The following is a 19,431-nucleotide window of genomic DNA, read 5'->3' as shown; positions in this document are numbered from 1 at the left end:
TCTGGCTGGAGGGAGAGTGTGGGCTCCGGGGTCGCAGGAAAGGACGTTCCTGGAAGCTCGTGCTGCTTCGGACTTTGGTGGATGTCGACACATCGCTTTGCTGTGGTGACCCCGGAAGGCGCCTGTACTCTCTTTACCCCCGTTTACAGAGGAGAGCATGAGGCTCAGAAAGGTTAAGGGATTTTCTGGGGCCTGAGGTGCTCCTCAGAGCCCGGCTGGGAGTGTGGCTGTGGCTGATGGGGAAGCCGTCAGAAGGCCAGCTTCAGGGCCCCACGCGGTCTGCCCCCGCGTCGCTGCTCACCCCCGCCCCTGTGCCGCCCTTCCTCGTGGGCACAGAGTCTCTGCGACTCCCTGCCTTTGTGCAAGGCCTGGGGTGCCTTTTCTTCCTTGCTTATGGGGCCATCGCTGTCCGATGGCCATCAATCTGGTGCTGGGACCTTGAGTGCCCCTCTGGGGGCCCCAGACCCCTGTCTGGGTTGACCTGCCAGTAGGAGGTGGAGTCTTGAGTGGCGGGAGACTGGTGGACCCTGGGCCGTTAGGGCCCCTTCAGCCCTCCCTTCCACAGCGGATGGCTGAGTGCCCACTTGGCCAGGTGCCGGGCTGGTCCCTACCACCCATTATACAGATGAGGCTTCAGAGGCCGGGAGTGCAGCCCCCATGCACCTACTGCTCCACCTTCCAGCTGCCACGCCGAGCACTGAGGGCCCTGCGTTTGGGCCAGGACGTGGCTTCCCAAAGCTCGGGGCCGGGGGTGCCACCGAGGGTCAAGGGGACCATCCCCACCAAGAGTCAAGGGAGCCGTCCCCGCTGCAGGGCATTGCCGGTCACTAGTGCTGGCCTCTCCCGCCACCCCACAGGCGGAACAGAGAAGGGGGTGGGGTCTGGGCTGCAGCCCACATGGTCTCCAATGTTCAGAGGCCATCTTCCTGTGCCTCAGTTTCCTCCGATGTCAAAGAAGGGCTCTCGTGAGGCTTAAATGAGGGCGTCCAGGTAAAGTCCCCGGGTTCCAGGTAGGCGTGTAGTAGGTGCCCAGAGGGCACGGGCACTCCTCACCGCCATCTGCCCTTGTTCGTGCCCGGCCCCGGGCTGGGTGACAGTCAGATCTAGAGGCTCAGGACTCCAGGCTGGGGGTGAGGGGATACGTAGCGTGGTCGCTCTTTGGGCCCCCGCGGCCAGGCCCGGGCAGAGGTGTCGCTCAGAGGTGCCAGCTGCCCTGGCCTTGGAGTCGGGTGGGGTGAGGGGCTGTCTGGCTCTCAAGTGCTCGCTGAGGCCGGAGCACACCTGGACAGGCCCGTGGGCAAGGCAGGGATACCAGGGCTCAGAGGGGGGCTGCCAGGTGCGTGAGACACACAACCAAGGAGTCAGAGTTGGAATTGGAACCCTGCAAAGCCCGTGCAGCTCTGTGGCTCAGCAGGCGGGCTGTGTCGTGCTTTGCAGACGACGTGAAAGCCAATGCCATGGCCACTTGCTGAGGGGTTCTTGTGTGAAGGCCTTGTGCTGGGTGCCACGTCTTGCGTGCCCACCCCACCCTCAGAGGGCCTGCTGGCGCCTGTCGTACGCATGAGGACACAGGAGCTGGGAGGCGGCCGCACTGCCGTCCGGAGCTCTAGCTGGCCCCGTTCCCAGGGTCTCAGGAGAAGCCAAGGTCAGGGGTTGCCCAGGGGGTGGAGGTCGGCAGGGGCTTTCCAGAGCTCCCTGCTCTAATGCCGATGTGGCCAGGCGAGGGGCACCTTCTCCGTGAGGGTGATGACCGGAGGTCAGCGCTAGGATTCGAGGGCCCTTCACGCTGTGCTGGTAGCTGGGCCCTTGGCGGTACCAGAACCAGGCAAGCTGCCCTCCCCTGGTGTCTGGAAGGTGGGCTGGGCTTTGAGGCAGGGTCGCCTCACAACGTGAAGGGGCCCCACATGGCTTCTGCTTCAGGTAGCAGTGGGGACTGACTGCCCTGAGCCATTCTCATCCCCCGGGGCTGTTCCCTGCACGCGTCAGGGGGTTCGCGCAGGGCATGGATTGGGTCACACATCTGGCTTCCGTTCCTGGCTGTGTGACCCTGGGCAAGTCACTTCACCTCTCTGAGCCTCAGTTTCCTCTTCTGTGAAACGGGAATCATAATGATGCCCACCTCATAGGGCTGCTCTGGGACTCAGTTAGGGAGGTCAAATGCTGTGCAGTAAAGGTCCAGGCTTTGGGGCGGCTTGGCTGCGTTTAGTCCCCAGCTCTGCATCCTACAGGCTGTGTGGCCTTGGGTGAGTCACCTCAGCTCTCCAAACCTCAGTTTCCTCATCTGTCAGATGGGGACAATAGCAGACTCTTCCTTACAGGGCTTTCTCAGGGCACAGGGAGGCAGGTAGGGCAGAGCCCCTGTAGATGTGAGCGCAGGCCGGTGTGAGCACCTCGCACTTCTGCCTGACGCAGCCCGTGTCGAGGTCTCAGCTCCTGGCTGCTCGCGGGGTGCAGAGCACCGGCGGTTTCATCCCCGTGCACGCTGTCTGATGAGATATAAATAGCGTGCAATGTTTGCGAGCGAGATAGGGAAGCGTCTGGCCGGGCCCTCCCTCCCCACCCAGCAGAGGCAGCGAGGCTGGCGAGCTGGCCGCGGGGATGGGAAGGGGACAGGAGCTCGTGAATAAATCATCACACGATCTGGGCTAATGCACTGGCCACGAGGCAAGCGCGCGCCGTTAGTGCGTTAACTGTCCAGAGAGGGTGACTGTGTGCGGCTCGGCCCAGCGTCCCCTGGTCTGCAAAGTGCCTGGTGTCTAGGGTGCCCTCTTCCGGGGCTTGGTGAGTCTGTAGAGTGGGGGGCCCACCCAGTCCCTGACTGCTGCCATCCCTGGTGGGCTCCCCGGGACTCTGAAGGGACCCCCCACACCAGGGGCTGTCCGCCCACTGGGTCTTGGGACCTGTGTCCCGGCTGTGGCAGCCCTCGCTGGGTTGGGACAGGTGGGCCGGGTTGCGGTGGGAGCCGTGAGCGGAGCCTGGGGCTGCGCCTCACCCTCACAACCCTCCAGCTCCTTCTCTTCTTTGTGTTCAGTGGTTTGATTTTTTTTTTTTTTTTTTTTTCTTTTGAAGCAAGGCTGCCCCAGCTCAGCGTTACCAAGGTGACCAGACCATCTCCACCACCACACAGCCACGGCCAGGGTTGGGTGAGGGGCTTCGGTGCGTGCACACGCACGTAGCCCGAACATGTGTGCGTGCCTGTGCCATACCTTGTGCACACGTGTGCGCACACACAGCTCGCACATACGCATACACATGTGCAAGAGCGGCGCACGGAGACTCACCCCGTGTGTCCAGCCTTGGCGTGACGTAGGCACAGATGCATTCTCGTGAGGACACAGCCCACGTGCCTTTGGTGTGTTCCCGCGGGGGAGCAGGGACGCACAGACATGCGCTGCCCGGGGTGAGCAGCAGGCTGCCGGCTTCGTACCTTGCGCCCTGGTTTCTGTGTGAGTGCCGCCTGCGGCTGCACAGCTGTGGAGTGAAACACAGCATATCCAGACTCCAGGCCACTGCAGCCCCACCTCCCATGGCACCGCCTTTCCGCTGCTGCCCCTCCCTGGTCACCTCTCTGGGTCCACCTCCCAGGTAAACTACCTGCCCCCAAATCCTTGACTCAGAACCTGTTTCTGGGGAAACAAAGTGAGGCCAGGTGTGTACGTACCACGACGCTCCTGGAATAACACGTACCCACACCCCAGGCCATGTGTCCATGCGGGATGTGTGCACCCATGAGCACGTTTGTGTGCCGGTCCCGGCTCTGCACCCTGTGCGTAGACTAACAGCTGTACTAGGCAGGCAGTAGAATTGGGCCCCTTTTCCAGATGTGGAAACTGAGGCAGGCATTAGTCATGTAAACACGTGCCTTAGAGGTGGAGGAGGGCAAGCTGGAGCTGGCGGAGGTCGGGACCAGGTGTGGGGGTGTCCCACGGGCCCCCAGCACACACAGCCTCCCCAGGACCCCCTGCCTGAGGATGGCGCAGCCCCAGGCACTGACTGGCCGGCGGCCTCGGGGCACTGCATTCTCTCTCTGACCCTGTTGCTTTCTCTTTGGGCAGTGGCTCACAGGACTGTTGAGAGGCGCACACAGTTGGTGCTAAATAAAGGCTCCAGGTGTGAGAAAGCTTTTCCTGGGGCTCTTAGTGGCCACCCTTCCTGCGCTTGGGGCAGAGACCTGCGGCTCACACCCCCTGCACCAGGAACCACGCCCCCGCAAATATACCTTCTCTTCCTGGGCGCAGGCTCAGAGAGGGCTGGTGGCTCAAGCCAAGGTCACACAGCACAGCAGGGCCTAATAGGATCCAGACACCAGGCCCCTGCCCCACCAGTCTTGGGCTCTCAGCAGCCCCTGCCTTCCCACAGCACCAGTTAGCCATGAGGGAGAGGCAGCCAGGCAGAAGGCTTCCTGTAGGAGGTGGTCCTGAGCCCCTTGGAGAGACTGTGGTTTCTCCTGGAGACATCAGGGCCAGATATGTGTGGTCAGTTCCCGGGCCTCTGTTCCCATGGCCCTGAATCTGGGTTCAGATGAATCCCACCCAGCTCTGGGTGGACCAGCTGTGTGGCCCTGGGCATGGCGCTCACCCTCTCTGAGCCCCAGTCTGTTGCGACTGTCCGAAGGAAGCATAGTGTGAGCTGAGGTAGCACGTGTCACAGCGTTCACGGGTACAGTTCAAGTTGTGGGGTTGGAAAAGCACGTGTGGCACTGAGGCCACAAGCGTGGGAGGCTGCGGTGGGTCAGAAGGTCAGGCGCCCTCCAGCTTGGTGCTTTCCCACACTGAGCCTCGGTCTCGTGCAAGGCAGGAGGTGGAAGCGTTTCCTCTGAAAGCCATTTCTGCAGTGTGGATTGTTATTGCCTCTGGCAGATGAGAAAGAGGAGGCGCGGGTGCCCCCATCGGCCATCAGGCGTCAGGCCGTGTGTCCCAGGCAGGACGGCTCTCCCTCTGAGCGCTCCCTCCCCCGTCACCTTCTCTCCCTTCTGGCACACGCGGCTGCAGCCCCACTGCCCTCCCTTGAACACATGGAGCAACATTCCAGCCTCAGGGCCTTTGTCCATGCTGTTCCCACTTCTGGGAACACTGTTCCCACGTTATCTCCTCCTGAGGCCTCGAGTCAAATGTCACCTCCTTGGAGAGGTCTTCCTATGCCCACCCTGCCTCTGGAATGACGCGGGTTCCTTTCTCCCCGGCATGTTTTTTGTCTGCCTTGTCCCACTTGGATCTCGGCCCTGAGCACCGTGTCTGCACATAGTGGAGGCCCAGTAGGTGTCTGCTGAGTGAGTGAACGCCAAGTGCGGGTGGAGGCCCCAGGCCTTGGTAGTGCTGCCGGAGCCAAGCTGGCAAGGGGACCCTGGGTGGAGTGGTGGGTCGTCCGGAAGCCCACCCTGTTTTCCCAGACTCCTGATCTCAGAGCACAGCCTCCAGCCCGTGCCAGGGTGAACCCCAGCCCTCAGAGGTCTGTCAGGCCCTCCCAGTGAATCTTCTGTTCCCCAAATAAAGCCAGATTTACACAGTGAGGAGGGGAAGAGGAGGGAAGCTGAGAAAACAACTGTCCCTGTGCTCCCGCAGCAAGCGGCCAGGGGTCAGGCCGTGTTCTGCCAGCCTTTGCCTGTCAGGCCTCATGCTGGGCCCAGCCTGCTGTGAAGCTAGGCAGCCCCTGGCTGGGAGGGCTCCTTAGGAAGGAGGCGGCTGGATGCAGAGGGACAGAGGCCGGACCCCTGGGTGCTGGGCTTGGAGCCGTGACTCATAGCCTGGTGACTGTGGACACGGTGCTCTTTTCCGTGACTTGCTTCCTCCTTGGTCAGAGACGCTTGGGCCATCTCACCTGGAACATTCTCGGGTGCAGTGCCAGGCACTCACAGAAGCTAGGCATTTGGTTCCAGGGGTCCAAGAAAGACGTTGTGGGGACCTGGCAAGGAGCAGCAGCAGCTCCAGGGAAACCTCGGAAGGCTTCCTGGAGGAGGCATCCTTTGAGCTTGAAAGATGAAAGGCAGAGAGGGGCTTTCCATGGTGAGGGGCCAGCTCAGGCTGAGGCTCGAGGTGTGGACATTCCTGAGACGTCACCCACTGAGGATCGCAGGACTGTGTGTCCTTTTCTCTTGTTGATTTATAAGAACCCTTTATATATTAAGTACATCAATCCTTTTCATAACAAACATGTTATCATTTCCCTTTTATTTAGCTTATAGTGGGTTTTGATAAGCAATATCATAAATATTTTTATGTTGGCAAATTTTCCAGCCTTTTCTTTCACGGTCTTTCTCGTCCCAGACCGTTTCTTGTCACTATCTCAGGTCCATGCTCTCCTCTGCACACTTAGAAAATGTCTGAGGCTTGAATTAAGTTGAAGCTTGAAAAATTACAGCCGTCAGAAAAATAGACACCATGGTGCCTTTGTGCGCTGGGTCCCTCCCATCCTGTCCATCTGGTCTCTCCTTCCTGCTTGGAGGTAAGGTCTAGTCCAGGCCCTCCAGGGACCTGTGGCCCCTCTTCAGAGTGAGTCAGGGGCTCAGAGAGGTGATGAGGGCAGGGCGTGGGGGACCAGGAAATTTCCAGCTCCTTGTACTAACTTGATGAAACCCCATCGTGAACCCATCGACAGATAACATTATTAATCCCATCTCACAGGTGAGGAAACTGGGCTCAGAGAGGTTATATGACTTGCCCAGGGTCACCCAGGAAGGGACAGAGACAAGATTTGAATGCAAGCCGTATTGCCTCAGAATTTATATTTTCTCTGGCACCCCAGTGCCCTTGGGGTCGAGTCCGAGCTCATTAAAATGACTCACAGGGCCTCTCCGAGCCTCCGTTTCTGCAGGCATCAGTGCAATGCCTGTACACACAGGCACTCAGCACACCTCCGCCCTCACTGTTATTCGGGTGACAAGGGGTGCTCCTGCCTGTCTCTCTATACCCGCCTCAGCCCCAAATCCTTAGGATCCTGAATGTTGGGACTGGAAGGGCCAGCCCCCTCGTTTGCAGATAGGAACAGGGAGGCTTCGAGGTGGGCGGGACTTGCCCGAGGCCCAGTGTGTGAAGAGCAGAGCCGATGTGCACCCTGACCTGGGCGACCCTGAGTGCCCTGCGCCGTGCTGTGGTCGGTCTCAGCCGGGCTCTCTCCAGGGAGGCCCTGCCCGCGACTGGGTCAGACACCTCCCCTGGGCTCCGAGGGCTCTGACCGCGGCCCCGATCCTGCCCGTTGTATGTCCTGCTTAACTCGCTGTCTTCCTGCCCGGTGGGGACGCCCCTGGCAGGCGGGCACTCCTGGTCTATCGCCAAGTCCCTGGTGCCCTCAGGAAAGTTTGCCTGCCAGAGGGAGGCCCAGAGAGGGACAGCGGCCTACTCTAGGTCACAGAGTGAGTTTGAGCAGAGCTGGGAGCCCCAAGAAAACCCCAAGACCCTCCAGGTCCCACTTGCTCCTGGGACCCAAGGAAGCCCAGGGATGGGGCAGTGATGTAATGGCCACTCTGGCAGAGGGCACCAGGGGTCTATGTCCTCTGCTGCTTCCAAGGGCCTGGGGCCAAGGACACCCTGTCTCTCTCCTGCCCCTACCCCCCAGGGAAGGATGTTCTCAAGATAAAAATACCCTCGGAAACATTCCCTGGTGCCTGGCGTGACCTGTCATCCGCCATGGGGCCCAGAACTTCCTGCCCTGGCTTCACCTCGGGGCTCGGAGAGTGGACACCTGTCCCTCCCGGCCGCTTGGCGCAGCCTACCCTTGTGTCGGTGCGTGCAGCCTGTCTCCGGGCCATGGAATCTGAGGGGCCGTGGTCACTGTGGTTGCTGTGGCCAGCGTTTACTGGGCGCCCCTGCCAGCGATGACGCCCCTGGCACAGAGGAGCGGGGCAGCCAGGCCCCTGCGCCCGCAGAGCTCAGGCTCTCTTGCTTTGTTGCCTGTTGGGTGCGTCCTGAGAGCATCACACCAGGCCGCACGGGAGGGTCCGGGGTGCCCCAGCTTCCCATCGTGTCGGGCACCCCAATGGTTGTCAGAGCAGGAAGACCCCTCAGACAACGCTGGGAGGACCGGTGCTTACCGCGTGTCTGCTGCACACCGGACGCTGCGGCAGGGCCTCGGTCTACCTTCTTCACAGCCTCCCCAGGCAGGTGGGATCTACCCATTTTGCAGATGTGAAGCCTGAGACCCAGGGAAGTTCCCACTGGGAGCTGGGGAGCGATCAGGCCTCGAATGCAGGGCTGGGAGCTCACTGGACCCTGGGCCCCGCCGCTCCGGGGGAGGCTGTGATGGTGGTGACCGAGCCACGTGGTGCCAGGCCCGTGCTCAGCGCACACCTCCCCCCAGGTTGAATTTCACAGGCACATCCTTGGGGAGGCCGGGCAGGAAAGGGAAGTGCCTCGCCCCTGGCTGACAGGACGGCCCTTGCTGGGAGGCTGAGGGACAGTCTCACTGTCACGTCCAGTCACCCCTGTCACCTGCAGACGTTGCCCCTGCTCCGGCCCCCCCCCCCCCCCCCCCCCCCCCCCCCGTCCAGGACTGTGACCGCCACCCAGGAAAGTGTTTGGTGAACTTCAGAGGGTTGGGGGTCACGTCTCGTGGGCCATGGCCGCTGCAGGGGCAGGGGGAGCGCTGGACGGGGTGTCAGATCCTGGGCTCTTGTCTCCAAGCTGCCACTCACTCCGTGGCTTTGTGACCTTGGGCAAGGCCCTTCTCTGACCTGAGCCTCCATTTCCTGCTGTGTAGAATGGAGCTGGTTTTGCTTCCCTCCTAGGAGAAAGCCCCTTCCAGGAAGCAGGGAGTCAGAGGCCGAGAGGGCTTGGGGCAGGCGGGCTGAGTGACCACGGGAAGCGGGGAGGGCAGGTGCTCCCCTGCTTACCGCCCCCTTCCCTCCCCACGGCCCTGTGACACCTCCTCTGCTCTCGGAGACCCGGCACGAGTGACCTCACCTCCCTCAGCCTTAGTTTCCCCGTCTGTCCCTCAGGGTGGGCTGCGCAGGTTGGAATGACTGAAGCCGAGAGCCCAGCACACAGGGCCGGGCACAGTGCGTGTCCACTCCAGGGCAAGGACAAGGTCAGTGACCCGGGAACGGGTCCTCGCCGTGGGGAGTCCAGCTGCGCGATGGGGTCTGGGATGGAGCCTCCATTGGCTTTAGAAGGAAACGGCTGAGAGCGGCCAACGGCAGGGCCGCTGGCTGCTGCTCTAGGAGCAGCGAGGGTGGGGAAGCAGGGCCTGAGGACTGGGCGTCTTGCGGTGGGAGCCTGGAGTGAAGAGGGACCAGCCAGGCCACTGCTACCAGAGCGAGCAGAAGCCCTGAGCCGGGAAGTGACGCACCCAAGGTCACACAGCTCCTGAGGGGCGGAGCTGCGACTGGAACCCAGGTCCGTGTGCTTCTAAACCCACTGCTGGCGCTGCCCCAGGAGGCTTGTGATGTGGGCCGACTCAACAGCAGTTCCCTTAATCCCAGCTGGAAAATCCAGTGCCACTGTGGACTCCCGCCGGCGTCGGCTGCAAGAGGGTGACCTGCATGGACGCCGTGGCCGGGAGGGCAGAGGTGACGGGGCATCTCGGGCTGGCTCACCTCCGAGGCTCCCGAGCCCCTTCCCGCTGCTCTCTGCCCTGACCTCACAGCACACTGCCGTGGAAGGCGGAGGCCGTCCGCCCACAGCGGGGCCCGTGGGGGGCGTGGGGAAGGCTCTGCAGGTGGCCAGGCGCACAGGCTGTGCCCCGAGGTCCTCTGTGGCCTGAGGAGAGTTCCCACAGTGCCCACATCTCTGGAACGGGGACAGCAGTGGGTCCAACTTCTTGGGGCTGTCATGAGGCTTACCTGAGTTGGTGTCCGTGAAGCAACTACCAAGTGTCTGGCATGCAGTGGGCACTCAGTAGCTACCAGTGGTCATTTTCTCTGGGGGCCCCCCTTGTTCTGCCCTTCTCTGGTTCTGAAGGGTTGTTATGGACAGGCTCACGGGCTGTGAAGCTTTGGGGCATTGGGATGGGCCGGAGGCCCCCTCTGCCTCCCCTGGGGTCCTGGGAGGGTCCGGGGGACAAAGCAAGCAGAAATGGGGGTTTGTGTGGAGGTTTATGACTGTTGAGCTCCCCCAAGGAGAGTGGTAACTGTGCTCTGTTAACTTCAGGGTCTTCCAGCCGCTGAGTCCTCTCCAGCTGGCGCCTGGGAAATGGCAGCCTCTGCTAGTGCAGCCTTGAAGACAGTCGCTTGCCTGGTGAGCACCGTTACTTAGAAGATAGGATTCCAGAGGTAAGATTAAGGTCACGGATATGCACCTGTCCACGCAGTCACGCCCATCTGTGCCTCCACCCGCCCACTCATCTCTGTCCATCTACCCGCGCACCCATCCTCCCGCCTGTTCGACCTCTCATTCACCCATTTTCCATCCATTAGTTCCACACATCCCCCATCCATCTAACTGTCCACCCACGCACCCAACCCAGCCAGCCATCTTTCCATGCGTTCATCCCCCCAGCCATGCAGCCACCCACCTACCCATCCATCTATTCATGTGTCCATCCACCCACCCAATCTATCCATCCATCCATCCATCCATCCACTAGTCCATCCATTCACTCACCCGTCCGTCCGTCCGTCCATCCATCCACCCACCCACCCACCCACCCATCCACCCATCCATCCATCCATCCATCCACCCATCCACCCACCCACCCACCCATCCATCCATCCACTCATCCGTCCATTCACTCACCCGTCCGTCCGTCCATCCATCCACCCATCCATCCATCCATCCTTCCATACACTCATCCATCCATTCACTCACCCGTCCGTCTCTCCGTCCATCCATCCACCCACCCACCCACCCATCCATCCGTCCACTCAATCCATCCATCCATCCACTCATCCGTCCATTCACTAACCCGTCCGTCCGTCCATCCATCCACCCATCCATCCATCCATCCTTCCATCCACTCATCCGTCCATTCACTCACCCGTCCGTCCGTCCGTCCATCCGTCCATCCACCCACCCATCCATCCATCCATCCACTCATCCGTCCATTCACTCACCCGTCCGTCCGTCCGTCCATCCGTCCACCCACCCACCCACCCATCCATCCATCCATCCATCCATCCATCCATCCATCCACCCACCCACCCACGCATCCATCCATCCACTCATCCATCCATTCACTCACCCGTCCGTCCGTCCATCCATCCACCCATCCATCCATCCATCCTTCCATCCACTCATCCGTCCATTCACTCACCCGTCCGTCCGTCCGTCCATCCACCCACCCATCCATCCATCCATCCACTCATCCGTCCATTCACTCACCCGTCCGTCCGTCCGTCCATCCATCCACCCACCCACCCACCCATCCATCCATCCATCCATCCATCCATCCATCCATCCATCCACCCACCCACCCACGCATCCATCCATCCACTCATCCATCCATTCACTCACCCGTCCGTCCGTCCATCCATCCACCCATCCATCCATCCATCCTTCCATCCACTCATCCGTCCATTCACTCACCCGTCCGTCCGTCCGTCCATCCACCCACCCATCCATCCATCCATCCACTCATCCGTCCATTCACTCACCCGTCTGTCCGTCCGTCTATCCACCCACCCACCCATCCATCCACCCATCCACCCATCCACTTGTCCATCCATCTATTCATCCATTCGCCCAACTCATCTAAGCAGTTTTCATGCACCTAAACGAACCATGCCTCTGGTCACCCGCATCCATCCATCCCCGTCCGTCAGCCCTGTTCATCCATCCACACGCTTGACCCCCCACCTTACGTGTCTCCTCATCTATCCTTCTGTTCAGCAGCTCATTCCCTCGTCTTTGTCTGAACACTGAGCATTTCCTGGGTGCCCCCGCTGTGCCAGGCCTGCACCAGCCTCTCTGGACCTCTGAGGTTGGCCCGAGATGGGGCCCAGGCAAGGCCAACTCTCACACAAGGTGGAAAGTAGCTTCTGGTCCTAACAGGAGAAGCCCAGGGCTAGAGAACGTAAAAGGGCTTCGTGGAAGCGGTGGGCTTCTGCTGATTCCCGACCGATAGGGGGATTTCCGGCATTCCCATTAGCTGTGGTTGGGGGGTTGGACCATTCCCATTGGCTGTGATTGGGGGGTTGGACCATTCCCGTTGGCTGTGATTGGGGGGTTGGACCATTCCCATTGGCTGTGATTGGGGGGTTGGACCATTCCCATTGGCTGTGGTTGGGGGGTTGGACCACAGCGGGCAAGGCTCGCCACAGGAAAACCCTCAGGAGCCTGTCGCTGTGTAGATAGGAACGGCCTGGACAGGAGGTGTCTGTGGGCAAGGAGTGGGCGGACAGCTTCCGTCATTCAGGAGCTGAAATACACAGGACCTGGGAAGGGAGTGGATCTGGGGGCTAAAGGAGAGGGAGGAGGCCAGGCTTGTGGCTGGGCTAACTGGGGGAGTGGTTGGACTGCCCAGTGACCCCACAGGGGGGACGAGTGGAGGGAAGAGGGGAGGAAGCTTTGGAGGAGCGGGGGAGCATGTTGGCCACGTGGCTTGTGAGGGGGGCCCAGGAGCTGAGGGGCCTTGGGAGGCCTAGTAGAGCAGGTGCCCCGAGTATGCCCGTCGTGGTAGGCAGCTGCTCCTGGGGCATTAACTCCCTGGCATGCCGGTGCACGGGCAGAGTGGAAAGACTGGTGTTGGTCTTTCGGGTGGAAAGACTGGTGTTGGTGGTTGGAAGCTGGGCAGGTGGGCCTTGAAGTGGTGAGGGCCCGGGGACAGCCAAGCACCGGCCATTCCCATGCCCAGCACAAGGCGACGCGTCTCTCCTCCGGCCTCACAGGGGCCTGGCCCAGGAGGCCTGCACGGTGTTGACCCCAAACGTTTGCAGGCCATGGGTGACCGAGGCCGGCTGAATGTTTTGGGGAGGGGAGGGAATGTGCCTGGGAAAGGTGGGCGGGCACAGGAGATGGCCGTGTCTCCCCAGAACGTGAGAACAGAAGTGTCAGCCCCCTAACCCGCCACCTCCTGTCCAGGCCAGCTCTTGGCTCTCCTCAGCCAGCCTCAACCTCTTCACTGGACCCTGAGGCGCCAGCCTGTTCTGCCCTCCCCGCCAGGCGTGCCCCCCGCCCCCCTCTGCACCCCGGTCCTTGGAGCCTGCCGCCCCCGAGCTGCCCCGTCTCACTGCAGTGCACCCTCCAGGCCTGGCCCACGCCTCTCACTTCCTGCGTGGCTGAGCAAGGGCGCCCTTCTTGGAGCCTCCGTCTTCCCGCCTGAGATGAACGATTGGCTTTTGCAGGCACTTGGGCTGAGTCTGATGGGTAGTAACTGGATAAGGATGCTGCGGCCACCACAGGGTGCAGTGCGGAAACGCTCTGTGACGGGTTGGTATGTCTGCCTCGGGCACGGGCTGGGGGGAGGTGTACGTGGCTGCACGCTGGCATTCCCTGAAGCAAGTGATCTTTAAGGAGAGACCGTGGACTTGGAAGGACTTGACCATGAGGCAGTGAGTGCCCTGTCCCTGGATGTTCCAAGCAGGGCCTGAATGGCCACAGATCAGGAGTGCTGGTGAGGGTCTTACCTCTGCTTTCACGGGCTCAGATTGGGGTTATTTGTGTCTTATCACCATGGGGCATTGCAGGGACCCTGAGGACCGAGGCTTGGAACACAGTGTCACGTCCACAGTCTGGCCTAGGGGAATGGGGGGGTTGAGTTCTCTCCTACCCCCCCAGACCAGGATCTCACTCCTGAAAGGCTGTGTGACCCTGGGTAAGTGACTCAGGCTTTCTGAGCTTCAGTTTCCTCATCCAGGAAGTCATATAAGCAATCACGTGAGCTACTGGAGCTCTTAGCGCCTGGCAGGTGGTAAGCACTTGATTACTCCACTCATCCCTGTGAAGGGGTCCTGCCGCCTGGGAGGCCTCCCGAGGGAGGGGGTCACTGAGCTTCTCCTCGGTGCCCCCTCCATTGATCCGACTAGTCCGCGCTTTCTTGGCCTTGGCCTGGTCTCCTCCGGACGTTGCTGAAACCTGAGGCCCAGAGCCTCGGGGGACCTGGCATGGGGTGTCCCGCTCCATCCGGGGGCACTTCGCGATGACTCTTGGCCCTCGGGTCATGTGTCAGCTGCCTCCCTAAAAGCTCCTAGCCCAGGCCCTGCTGGTGCGCCAAGCCTGCCGAGTGCCAGGAGGCTGTGTGCACAAGCGCTGTGGTCGGCGGGGCAGGGACGCCGGGCTCGGGACAGCTCCCCCTCCCCTCGGGGTCTCTGGGTCCAGCCTGCTGGGCCTGCCTCGCTCCCAGTCTCCAGTGCTGAAGTCGCCTAGGCTGGCTCAGGTAGGGGACCCTAGTGCCTCTCTCCCCTTTCCCTCCCAGTGACGCCTGGGACCCCCACTGGCCAACCTGGGCGTCCTACCAACGTAGTCTTAATTATTGTCTTTACCATCTATCTCATCCTGGTCCACAGGTGTTTTGTGACCTGGGACAAGTCTCAGCCTCCGTTTTCTCATCTATAAGATGGGGAGCCGGACTCCTTGCTTGCTAAAGCCTCTTCCAGCAAAGCAAATCTAATTTCCTTTCTGTCTGATCTGTGTGCACCCGTTAAACAGGAGCCACACAGGGCCGCACATGGCTGGTTGAGAATCTTGTCCCTCATTTCTTTCTTTCTTTCTTTTTTTTTTTTGGTCATGCTACACGGCTTGCGGGATCTTAGTTCCCCGACCAGGGATCACACCCGGGCCCCCTGCAGTGGAAGCGCAGAGCCCTAACCACTGCGCCACCAGGGAAGTCCCCCACATTTCTTAAACCGAGTCCTTAAAGACCACAGAGCCCTGTAACCTTCTGGCCTTGGGTGTGCAGAGGGTCGCTGGACGTTTGGCAAGTTTGTGGTGCCGGGGTTGCTACTGTGGATCCTCTTCTCGGCCTTTCTCTGTGGTGGTGTGTTCACCAAGCGCCCGCGAGGTACTCCCCCCACCCTTGGCATCTCATGCACGCATATGTATGCACACACGCGTGCACACAGAGCCGCCCGCTGTGTCTCTGCTCCTTGGCTTCGGGGGACTTTGCACAGGTGACTTTGCTCCGAGTACCAGTTTCCAGCTCTGAGAAGTGGGGGAGTGGCTGCGAATGTGACCTGTTGATTTTCGCTGTGGCTTTAGGAGGAAGACCAGTAGAAGAGGGGTTCCCAGGACTGTGCAGCACAGTCTGGGTGCGGCCCAGGCGCCCAGCCCAGGCAGAGATGCCAGTGGTCACTGCGAGCTGGCCAGGCGGGAGGCTGCCCAGCTGCTGGGAGCAGTGTGCCAGGCTGGGCTCCTCTGGCCTTCGAGTCTTGCGATTCTGTCCCTCGCAGGCCTCGAGCTGCTCAGAGCAGCCGTGACCCGCTGGACGTCCCTCAAGGCCTCCTGGCCACGCAGACCTGCCCCTGGTGATCCGGCGGCCTGCCGCTGGCATCGGCGTGCCCCAGGCCTGGCCACCTCCCCCTGGAAGGCCCAGGAGTCTAGGGCTGAGCTGTCTTCCTGGCACAGTCCATGGGGTTCCCACCGCCACCGGCTCCTGGACCAGGCGGGAGCCGTGTCCACCACTATGGCCTGAGGCCTCAGCTCCTCAGACCCGAGGTGAGTCTGTCAGCTGGAGCAGCCATGGGGGAAGGATGGCAGCCTGAACAGAGGCCGCCGCAGAGCCTGGGGTCCCCACGGTGGGAGGCCGTGTGTCAGACAGAAGTGGTTCTGCGCCCAGCTCTCCTGCCTAGTGGTTGTGTGGCTTTGAGGAAGTCCCTTGACCTCTCTGAGCCGCCATCCAGAGCGTAGAAGTAGCCACGGTAGCTACCTCCTTGGGCTTCCGAGCGGGTGACGCACGAGCGTTTGCTGACAGGTCTGGCCTGCTGTCCCTGTGGATGGATGAGCTGGTCCGGGCAGCGGGGAGCGCCCCGCACCTGCCAGACCTGGGGATCCAGTGGCTCCAGCGACTGGGCAGGCCCTGGGAGGGGTCTGCAGCCTGGCTGGCCGTGTGGGTTTGGAACAGAGGTCAGAGGTCACCCCGGCCCACAGACCAGGGCTGGATCGCAGTGCTGCCGCCTCCTCTCTCCTGGCCTGGCCGCCCTGGACCTTCTCTGGGGCCTCAGTGTCTCATCACACGTGAGCACCCCGAGGCTCAGCTAGCTCTGACCTCGTCGGGCGACCGGGGGGGGGGGGTCGGGGGGCGTGGGGTCCATCCGTAGGGGGCGCAGGCCCACCTCTTCAGCGCCCTGCCACGCCATTCCCGCGGGGCACCCGACGCGGATGGCCGGACGGCCTCAGTGCCTGCGGGGCCCAGTGGTGTCGGGGTCTCCGGTCTAGGGATGCCTCAGCCTGGCACTGACGGGCCAGCCCAGAGCTGGCGGGGCACCGGGGGAGGGGTGGCCTCCGGCCTGCGCGTCTGGGGCTGGGGTGCCTGCCCCCAGCCGTGAGAACGGGGAGCGGTGCCGTGGAGTGTGCCCCGTGTGTGAGGACGTGTGCCGGCCCGGTGCTCTGCCGAGGGGGCTGAGGCTCCCCACCTGCTCTTGTTCAGCGCTGAGGAAGGCGGGGTGGCGGAGGCCCCCGGGCTGAGGTCCGGGGTCAGCGAGCCCCCTGGTGATGGGGTGGCCACGAGCACAGCATATGGGCAGCGAGAGTGGGCGCCTGCGGGGAGAGCGTGAGCCTCAGGAGGACGGGTGGGGCCAGGCTGGAGGCGTCTGTCATGCCCAGGTCTAGGCCCTGGGGGTGAGACAGCAGTGAGCAAACAGCAAACCCCCCGCGCTCAGGGACTCGCGGTCTCGTGGTGGGACGGTGGGTGCAGCCCCAGCGAGCCATTGCTGTCGTTATTACTACCGTTACGAGGTCAGAGGCCGGTGCAGTGAGATTACCGTGGGGTCCTGGGTGGGGTGCACAGTTTGCCCAGGTGCAGGGGGGCCCCGAGACACTCTTGTGGCCTAGAAGCCAGGGCCTGGGAGGAGGGTGTTCGGGTGGGCCTGGGGGCGAGCAAGGGCGAGACTGGAGGTGAGGTCTGAGGGGTCCCAGCAGAGGGTGCACTGACTCCTGGCAGCTCCCGTGGGCACTGGCACCGGCGTGGGAGTGGGGAGGCTGGCGAGGTGGCCGTCATGCTGCTCTCGGCAGGTGATGCCAGGGACTCAGGCCGGGAGGTGGGAGGAGGGGCCGGACCCTGAATATCTTTGCAGGCAGAGCCCTTGGTGGGGGAAAGGGAAACTGAGGAAGAAGCCAGGCTTCCCGTCTGGAGCAGCCGGGAGAGGGGAGGTGGCCGAGGAGCTGGCTGGGGTGAGGCCGGGTCGGGGCGGAGGCGCAGGTCGGGTGGCCGCTCTGCTGGCCTCACTGCCAGCCTGCTGTCCCCTCTGTTGCAGGAGCTGCCCCGCCTGGAGCCGGCCCGGGGGCAAGCTGGGGTCCCACCGCCCCCGCCCCCGGGATGACCGCATCTGGCCGTGCCAACCCCTACAGCATCGTGTCGTCCGAGGAGGACGGGCTGCACCTGGTCACCATGTCGGGCGCCAATGGCTTCGGCAACGGCAAGGTGCACACTCGGCGCAGGTGCCGGAACCGCTTCGTCAAGAAGAACGGCCAGTGCAACATCGAGTTCGCCAACATGGACGAGAAGTCGCAGCGCTACCTGGCCGACATGTTCACCACCTGCGTGGACATCCGCTGGCGCTACATGCTGCTCATCTTCTCGCTGGCCTTCCTCGCCTCCTGGCTGCTGTTCGGCGTCATCTTCTGGGTCATCGCCGTGGCCCACGGGGACCTGGAGCCGGCCGAGGGCCGCGGCCGCACGCCCTGCGTGCTGCAGGTGCACGGCTTCATGGCGGCCTTCCTCTTCTCCATTGAGACGCAGACCACCATTGGCTACGGGCTGCGCTGCGTGACCGAGGAGTGCCCGGTGGCCGTGTTCATGGTGGTGGCGCAGTCCATTGTGGGCTGCATCATCGACTCCTTCATGATCGGCGCCATCATGGCCAAGATGGCGCGGCCCAAGAAGCGCGCGCAGACGCTGCTGTTCAGCCACAACGCGGTGGTGGCGCTGCGCGACGGCAAGCTGTGCCTCATGTGGCGCGTGGGCAACCTGCGCAAGAGCCACATCGTGGAGGCCCACGTGCGGGCCCAGCTCATCAAGCCCCGGGTCACGGAGGAGGGCGAGTACATCCCGCTGGACCAGATCGACATCGACGTTGGCTTCGACAAGGGCCTGGACCGCATCTTCCTGGTGTCGCCCATCACCATCCTGCACGAGATCGATGAGGCCAGCCCGCTGTTTGGCATCAGCCGGCAGGACCTGGAGACGGACGACTTTGAGATCGTGGTCATCCTGGAGGGCATGGTGGAGGCTACGGCCATGACCACACAGGCCCGCAGCTCCTACCTGGCCAACGAGATCCTGTGGGGCCACCGCTTCGAGCCTGTCCTCTTCGAGGAGAAGAACCAGTACAAGATCGACTACTCGCACTTCCACAAGACGTACGAGGTGCCGTCCACGCCCCGCTGCAGCGCCAAGGACCTGGTGGAGAACAAGTTCCTGCTGCCCAGCGCCAACTCCTTCTGCTACGAGAACGAGCTGGCCTTCCTGAGCCGCGACGACGAGGACGAGGCAGACAGAGAGCAGGACGGCCACGGCCCCCAGGCCAGGCGCGACTTTGACAGACCCCAGGCCGGCACCGCCCTCGATCAGCGGCCCTACAGACGGGAGTCCGAGATCTGAGCCGCCAGCGGCCAAGGTGCAGCATCCGCCCCGCCGGGGAAAGGCCCCGAGTCCCGCGAGGGCCCCGGGCCAGAGCGGAATGGGCTTGGGCCCTGGTTGCAGACTCAGTAGCGTTTTAGATGTTTTACGTTTCTTCACAGCGGCCTGGGAATGTTGGTGGGAGAGTGGGTGGCCTGAGTGGCCTCTGAGGCCAGAGCACGCCTGGGGGCGGGGAGGTGGCCTCCCGGTAGGGGGGTGCCGGGCCCCAGGAGCTGGGGGCTTCTGCCTCAGCGGGGAGCCACAGCCTGTCCAGAAACGGCTCACCAGCTGCCCGGCCTCTGTGGGCGAAGGCCGGCGGGCTGCAGTGCACCTCGCTGGTTTTTAACTTGGGGAGAAACACCGGGTTTGGGCTTTCTCGACCTTAGTTTAAGACTGTTTACAAAAAAAAAATTAACATGTGATTGAAAAAAAGTTTTATAATTTGAGGGGGGGTGGGAAAGGACAATTAGAATTCCATTAGTCTGCCAGGATGCAAGTAGCTGGGGGGGTGTTTCCAGAAGGTCCCCGAGGCTGGGCTGGCCTCTCTTCCATGAAGGCCGGGCACGTGCCCGACGCCACGGCCTGAGGGCAGGCATGGAGGTCAACCCCACCTCCCCACCCCGCTGTGCTTTACGCGCACAGGGTGAACTGGATTTCCTTTGGGATGGCAAAACCAAGACCTCGTTAATGATCATAGCAAGAGCTTTTCAGTGTCACGGGGGTGGGAGTCAGGGCCGGGAAGGATCCAGTCTGAGCTTTTTAAGTTTGACTCTGTACCTCCTTTGAGGTGCA

General features: G+C 62.1%; 1 protein-coding gene across 5 annotated transcripts in view; it reads left to right on the top strand.

Annotated features, from left to right (window-relative positions):
- Positions 1-19,431, top strand: part of KCNJ12 (potassium inwardly rectifying channel subfamily J member 12) — a 34,901-nt gene extending 15,470 nt beyond the window's left edge. For 4 of the 5 annotated variants that reach the window (XM_032617662.1, XM_032617663.1, XM_032617660.1 and 1 more), the window contains 2 exons: positions 10,080-10,201; positions 17,276-19,431. In XM_032617662.1, coding sequence (XP_032473553.1) covers positions 17,338-18,621 — 1,284 coding nt within the window. In that variant the 5' untranslated portion in view covers positions 10,080-10,201; positions 17,276-17,337 and the 3' untranslated portion in view covers positions 18,622-19,431. The remainder of the gene's footprint in view (positions 1-10,079; positions 10,202-17,275) is intronic. The other variant, XM_032617661.1, reaches the window with a different exon arrangement.

Source organism: Phocoena sinus, chromosome 20 (genome assembly GCF_008692025.1).
Source record: "Phocoena sinus isolate mPhoSin1 chromosome 20, mPhoSin1.pri, whole genome shotgun sequence".
NCBI lineage: Eukaryota > Metazoa > Chordata > Mammalia > Artiodactyla > Phocoenidae > Phocoena > Phocoena sinus.
This window is presented reverse-complemented; position numbering and strand designations above follow the sequence as displayed.